Here is a 7,863-nt window from a genome sequence, read left to right as displayed (position 1 = left end):
GTAAGCCAACAATCTAATCATGTCAAATAGCCTGACCGATTGATCGAATTATTTTAGTTATGTGGTATGAATCAAATTCGTTATGTAACGCCCCATATGAAATTGTTGAAAAATTATTTTTTGAAATGGCAACAACTTTCCATAAATGTTTCTACAAAATGGAAAACTGTTTCTAATAATAATTATTGTTGTTAACATTTAATCTGAAATCGTCTCAAGTTGTTGATTCATTTTCTCGAGTTTTTTAATTTTTGAGATTTATTAATTTTAAGTTATTTCCGAAGCTTATTAAATTATAAGATTGATTTTTCTCTAATTTTGCTAACGAAAATCGGAAATGAGTTAAATTTAAAATTTCTGCTTTAAAAAAAAATTTATTTGTTTTATTTATTTATTTTTTCTAACATGGAAATAGATCTGTTCTGCCTAATCCTAATTTTTAGTAAGTTTAATTTTTGGCCAGCGAAATCAGTATCGTTTCCCTACTAAATAGGAGGCCCAATTTTAATGGCTCAAAGTTATGCCACAACTTGGCGGCCAGATCAGGATCAATTTACTGGAGGAATGCACCAAGTAAGTTAAGTTGATGAGTCTCTGAAAGAAATTATAACCTTATCAGAATTTGTCTAAAAATATTTAAAACTAAAGTTTAAATTAAAGTTTAAAAATGTATAATGGAATTCTTAGGTTTTGCAAAAACATTATAAGATTTTAGATTATTGATTATTTTAATTCAATTTTATTTCATTTCATAGTTCTCTTCTACCTTGCTTAACTCTGATTGTCATTGTATCAACATTATGAAAACATAATATAGAAAATTTATAGTTAATGTATGTTGTAGTATATATTTATATTAATTAATTATATTTTATGTATGTATATGTATTGTATATGTGTTTATTACAAAACCATATTATATATAGTACAAGTACTACTATTATTTGATGTTTATTACATTGTTAAATACATTCTGCTATAACTACTTCTACTACTGCTAATGCTGTATTTGATAATTTGCTTGGCACCTCTTATGTGTAGTCTCAGTACTGCCATTCCTGCTGCTACTACTGCTGCTACTACTAATACAACTGCCACTGCTGCTAATATTCTCAATACTTCTATCACTTCTACCAAACTTCTAAACTGTTGCTATTTATATGATAATGCTGTTGCTTACTGTTCAATTTACTGTAACTACTTCCATTCAATTATTACTACATGTCCTACTACTAGTACTGCTTCCGTTATTACTATTACTGTTTGTCTTCTGAATGTTTCTACACACTTTGAGGAGTTTTGTAATTGAAGCAAATTTTTTTCATCTCTTATCTAGCGGCCATTTTTAATCCTATTTTCTCTTTAGGAATGTGATGGAATAATTCATCTGTTGACTGAGTGTATGCGTGTGTATGCGTGTGTCTGTGTGTTTGTTTGTGTGTGTGTGCGTGTATGCATGTTTGAATGTATCAGTGCGCTTTTTTTCTGAATTAATTGTATGTTTATGTTTTATTCTGTTTCTAACCCTTACCCTAGAAGTGGCCTCAAAGCATGACACACCCCCACCCCCAACTTCCCACTCAGTCATCAGGCGTAGTCAGATCGACGACCACCACCTCAACGACGACGACGACAACAAAAATGGCCGAAGGTTCTAGGAAATCAGACCGTAGTTATTCAGACAGCTCAAATAGTTTTATTCAACAGGTTGGTTAGAGTTAGTTAGTTAGTTAGTTAGTTAGTGGATGGCTGGATGGATGAATGAATGTATAGATGGATGAGTATGATAGATTGGTTGACGGATGGGTGAATTATGATCATCTACATCATGGTTAAACTTTTAAAAATCCTATTTGAAACTAAACAGCAAGGCTCGTTTGAGTCAAACTGCAGTCAGAATTCTTCAAATTTGTCCCTGGAGGAAGAGCAGGAGTCGATCAGGAAGAATGCTGAAAAGCTTGCACAGACAATGCTGGAAAAAGCTCGAGTTGGTCTACAATTTTTCACAAATTATTTTATTTGTTATATTTATATAATAATAATAATTATTATTATCAATATATATCATCATTGTCATCGTCGTCATCATCAACATCATCATTGTTGTCTAGTTAAGAATTTATTGATCAGTTGGATAGATAGACAGACAGATAGACATGCAGATAGATAGACTAGACAGATTATAACGTGCATAAAAGTGAAAGAAAATATGTGTGTATGAATGAATGAGTGAATGAGTAAACTTAAGATATAATGATTGGTCGGATGTTTGATTGGCAGAATTAATGAATAGGTGACAGAATGATTGCTCAATTGTTCTCTGCAAACAAGTGATGGACAGTTGAGTAACTGAATGAAAGAGTGCATAGACGAATGAATGAATGAATGAATAAATGAATGAATGAATGAATAAATGAATGAATGAATGAATGAGCGTTGGTTAATCTTGTTATGTTATTCAAAGCCATCGTCATCATCATCGTCATCATCATCGACATCATCATCGTCATCATCATCGTCATCAATACAATCATAATGACATCTGCTCTTCTTCTTTACCATTACTCACTAGTTTCTCTCACTTCATCATCTTCATCATTGTTTTTATCTTCATGTGCGCCAGTGTGCGTGCGTGTGTGTGTGTGTGCGTGCGTGCGTGTGTGTGTATGTGTGTCTGTTTGCAGTCTCTCTGTATGTGTATTTTTCGCTTGCACACATGCCAACTTATTGGTAACAGGTGATATATAATGGCTGTTACCATCCTATTTTTTATCATATCATATCATATCATGTCACATCACATCATATCATATCATATTGTGACATATCATATGACTATATCCATATCAGAATACTGTTATAATGATGATGATGATGATGATATAATAATGATGATGATGATTATTATTAAAATATTATTAATATTAATAACACAATATTTATAGCAATAGTTTTTAAACATCATTTTCATTGTTCAAATAAATAAATTTTTTGAAAAATTTTTGTTTTTAAATTTTCTAACCTGGCCTTTTTTTCAACAAAGTTTATCTCTTTTATCTACTTTTCTCTTTCTCTCTCTCTCTCTCTCTCTCTCTCTCTCTCTCTCTCTCTCTCTCTCTTTCTCTCTCTCTCTTCCTTTTTTTCTTTCACTCTCTAACTCTGGCTTGAAGCATAATAGGGGTAAGTGGTTTCAACTTGAATAGGATTATAATGCACCCACTATATCTTCTTTCTTCATTTCTCTTTCTCTCTCTCTCTCTCTCTCTCTCTCTCTCTCTCTCTCTCTCTCTCACACACACTCACATTTTATTGCCATCAAATCTCGTATGTATTTGTAGACAAAGCCAGTTGCCTTTGCTGTGAAGACGAACGTAAGTTACAATGGTAGCCACGACGACGATCCCCCACTACCCAATTCAGTTGTCTCCTTTGTTGCTAAAGACTTCCTACACATCAAAGACGTTAGTTAAGTTGACCAGCAGCAGTGATTGGCGTGACTATTTGTTTCAATTATATCACTTTGTATTCTATTATTTTGAGTTTTTCTTCTATAAATAATTTTGTCATTTTGAAATTCTTTGTAGAAATTTAACAACAACTGGTGGGTCGGTCGATTAGTGAAAGAGGGATGTGACTTGGGCTTCATCCCAAGCCCGGCTCGACTTGAAATGCTTAGGCAGTTGTCACAACAGCAGCATTCTAAATCTAACAAGGCGTCTGCTAAGTGAGTTTTGAAAAATTTGATTGGTTGATAGATGGATGGATTATTTGATTGGCTGATTGATTGACGACATATTTGTTCCAACCTTACAGATCTGGCTCATCCTCTAACATAGACAACATTTTATATTCAAGGTCATCAAACAGCTGTGGTTCCACACCACCAACGCCTGGTTTGTCATAGCTTGAATTAATCAAAATTTCACGGGATATTTATTATTTGTTTGTTTTATTTAGGTACTGTTATGAATACATATGTATTTTTTAAATTTCTAGGAGGCAATGATGGTAATGAGGATGCGGAGAGTGCAGGCAACAACGTCAAACCTGGTGTCACTTTTGGAATTTCGGGAAAGGAAAGGAAAAAACCATTCTTCAAGAAGGTTTAGCTTACAATTTCAATTAGAATGAAAACCCTACTCAACTCGAACAACTACACAGACAAGCATAAGTTTACAAAGCATGAACCTTACAAAGCGTACAAAATGTTGAACTTTGTTAGCTGGAAAGCGTGCCTCCCTATGAAGTGGTGCCTTCGATGCGGCCGGTTGTTCTGATTGGTCCGTCGTTGAAAGGTTACGAGGTCACCGACATGATGCAGAAGGCCTTGTTCGATTTCCTCAAGAGGAAATTTGAAGGAAGGTGTGTGGGTTTTTTTTTTTTTTTAAATTATTTTTTTATTTTTTTTTCTCATTTGAATTCGATTTTCAACTGCTGACACTTGCACAGGATAACGATAACTCGAGTGACAGCTGACATTTCCTTAGCCAAACGAACATTGCTCAACAACCCCACCAAACGAGCCATCATGGAAAGATCAAACAGTCGGTCTTCATGCATCGGTTAGTCAGTGTATACGCGTGTGTGTGTGCGTGTGGGCGTGTGTGACTAGTTTGTTACTGTATAGTTATGATCTGGTGATGGGGATGAGAAATTGTTGGATTATTAGGATTGAAAGTTATTCAATAGTTATTGCTTTTTTCTTCCTTCTGTTAATTGTCATTCTCTGCTCACCTGCTCAGTTGAAGTTCAGGCAGAAATTGAAAGAATATTCGAGTTGGCTCGCTGTCTGCATCTTGTAGTGCTAGACTGCGACACCATCAACCACCCGTCACAACTCTCCAAGACATCACTAGCCCCCATTCTTGTCTATTTAAAGATTGCCTCTCCGAAGGTTTGCTTTTAATTCAGCCCAACTTTTTAGTTTTGTGAACATTCCCTTGTTGGAACCTCTCTGTATTAATTCGAAATTAGTGATAAGTAGCTGCACCTGATGAACTTTTTTGAATATTGTTTTAAACAGTTAGTGCCACTTCAGACTTAACTGCAGCAGTTGAATTGTTGCTTATTAATTCAAATATCTTTTTGTTAGGTTCTGCAAAAACTAATAAAAAGTCGCGGCAAGTCCCAAAGTCGGAACATGAATGTTCAGCTGGTGGCCGCCGACAAACTCAACCAATGCAATCCCGTTAGTAATGTTGAGAATATAATTTCTCTACACCAGATATTAACATTTGAGTTTTCAGTTCACAATTCCCAAACATGCATGCCTATGAGTTTTTTTTCTTCCTAATTCTTCCAACAGGAAGTTTTTGATGTAATCCTTGATGAGAACCAATTAGATGAGGCCTGCGAACATCTGGCTGAATATCTCGAAGCTTACTGGCGGGCTACTCACCCTTACCCCACAACAACTGCAACAACGACAACGACTGCCAACACTTCGCAGAACACTACAACTACTTCAACAACAACATCACCGACGACGTTGACGACTACTGCTACTAGTCTACCGCGATCTTCATCACAGCTATCACAAATACAGCCACAGCAGCAACAACAAACGCAACAACAACCACAACAACAACATCAACAGCAACAGTCTATTATTTCTTCTCCTATGCTCAATCCTGATCAACAACAACAGCAGCAGCAGTTTCAAAATTTTCGGCAACAGCAGCCCTCTAGTCAGCTGCAACAGCGACATTTTCAACAACAACGACAACAGATAGAACCACAGAACAAGCAACAGCAGCAACAATACTATCAGCAGCAGCAGCAACAACATCAACCACAGCAGCAACAATATCAGCAACAACAATTTCCACAGCAGTCTCTTCGATCACCACCTCTTCGTTCATCGGCATCATCATCAGTCGACCGACAGCAGAATCCATCTTCGACGACGACGATGACGACGGCAACGGTACATCAGCGACCGCGGCAGCCACAGCTACCACAGCATCGCCAACAACAACATTTCAAGCAACACACAACGGAGGACGAGAGCATAGAGATGCAACAGATAACGACTAGAGATCGATCACAAGACCCTGTTGAACGGCACATCCCTAACGTCCTAATCGGGGGTCCATCGTCGACCTCTAGGGGCATGCATTCTCAGTCACCGAAGCAAATTTCAACCGGACCCAGACGGGCGGCCATTGAAGAGTACTACGACGATGAAGATGACGACGACGAAGATGACGACGAAGAAGAAGAAGAGGAGGATGACGATGAGAAATTTGACAGTGGTAAAAAGAATAGAAGAAGGAAAGGAAGCATAGCCATATAATGCATACCCTATATGAATAAACACATGTGTATGTATCTATATATGTATGTATCTATACATGTATCTATATTCCCGCACACAAGGGCGCACATCCGCAACGTGCATATCTTTCTCTCTATCTATCTTCTGTCATTAATTAATTAATTAAATAATTACTTAATTCTCACTAAACAAATATGAGCTATATGATATTTAAACATAATTTTAAAATATTTTTATGAATATTTATATATATATACTATATATATATATATTTATATATATATATATATATATATATATATATACTTGAATGTATATATATATATATATATATATATTGCTAGTCTGTACAATTGAAAGTAAATTTTTTTAGATTTCATAAAATATGTTTTTTTTTTTAAATTTTATTTGTCTGTCTCATTGTGTATCTATCTGTTCTCTCATTTGTCAATCTTTCTCTCACTCTCGTTCTTTCTTCTCTCTCTTTCCCTCCCTCCTCCCCTCTCTCTCTCTCTCTTTCTCTCTCTCTCTCTCTCTTTTTTTCTCCTTTAGTTGTTAATTTGTCAACTTGAATCGTTTCGAAAGCACACATATACCTATCTGGCTTGCCTCAACCCATTACTGCTACCAACACTATACATTACTCTTTCTTCTCATCGGCACCACTAATTGTTATTATAATTATTGATGGCATAATTTTTCATTCATTCGTTCGTTCATTCATTCATTTGTTCGTTCCTTCGTTCATTTGTTTGCTGTCTATCTGTTTCATATATACTTGAGTTTATTTGATACATACGTGTTAACAATGATACAAGCTATATTTATATACATATTCATGTATATACATATTCATGTATATATATATATATATATATATATATATATATATATATATATATATGTGTATATATATATATATTTATTTATTAGATGTGAGTTTTAATTAATACATGAAGGCTTCACACTTGTTGAAAAAATAATTTGTTTCCTTATTATTTCTTGCAATTAGAACTTGCTGGTATGTTTGCATGTGTGTATGTTTGTAGATATGTATGTGTTGTATGCGCGTGTGTATTTGTAGAGATGTATATTCTTGTATGCGTTTCATTCATTCATTTGTTTGTTCATTCATTCCATTTGTAATTTGGGTTTTCGTTTGTGGGTTTTCGTTTTATATCATTTTCATAGAACGTTTTTTCGAGTCCTTCCTCCACTGCATCCGTTGTTTAATTCCACCTTCATTATCATTTTATTACAATAAATAAATAAACAAACAAACGAATGAATGAATAACTATATATTAATATAGCTTATTTAGAGATTTATTTCATATATATTACAATTAAAGTTGGACCATATCACCATTACTATGGAAAGCTTTTACTGATACTATAACACTACCTCCTGTATTACTGCTCGCACAATTACTACCACTTTTACTGCTACTACCGCTACTACTTCTACTACTACTACTGCATCAGTTACGATAATAATCTCTTCATGCACCTAGTCCTAGCCGTTCTTATTTTAATGGTTTTTTTTAAATTCTACACTTTTTTTTTTAATTGCCTGTTTTGTTTTTT

General features: G+C 34.7%; 1 protein-coding gene across 1 annotated transcript; it reads left to right on the top strand.

Annotated features, from left to right (window-relative positions):
- Positions 1 to 1,828: 1,828 nt before the first annotated feature.
- On the top strand, positions 1,829 to 5,401 carry HELRODRAFT_78359 (hypothetical protein; the record flags this gene model as incomplete). The annotated part of the gene is made up of 10 exons (XM_009018808.1): positions 1,829 to 1,987; positions 3,339 to 3,461; positions 3,585 to 3,724; positions 3,814 to 3,893; positions 3,958 to 4,103; positions 4,223 to 4,362; positions 4,450 to 4,562; positions 4,743 to 4,894; positions 5,093 to 5,188; positions 5,306 to 5,401. Coding segments are annotated over 10 exons (1,245 nt in total), but the record flags the coding sequence as incomplete, so codon positions are not given.
- Positions 5,402 to 7,863: the final 2,462 nt, after the last annotated feature.

The sequence above is a fragment of the Helobdella robusta genome, assembly GCF_000326865.2.
Source record: "Helobdella robusta unplaced genomic scaffold HELROscaffold_22, whole genome shotgun sequence".
Classification (NCBI taxonomy): Eukaryota; Metazoa; Annelida; class Clitellata; order Rhynchobdellida; family Glossiphoniidae; genus Helobdella; species Helobdella robusta.
The sequence above is the reverse complement of the archived record's forward strand: the minus strand, read 5'-3'. Positions and strand labels throughout refer to the sequence as shown.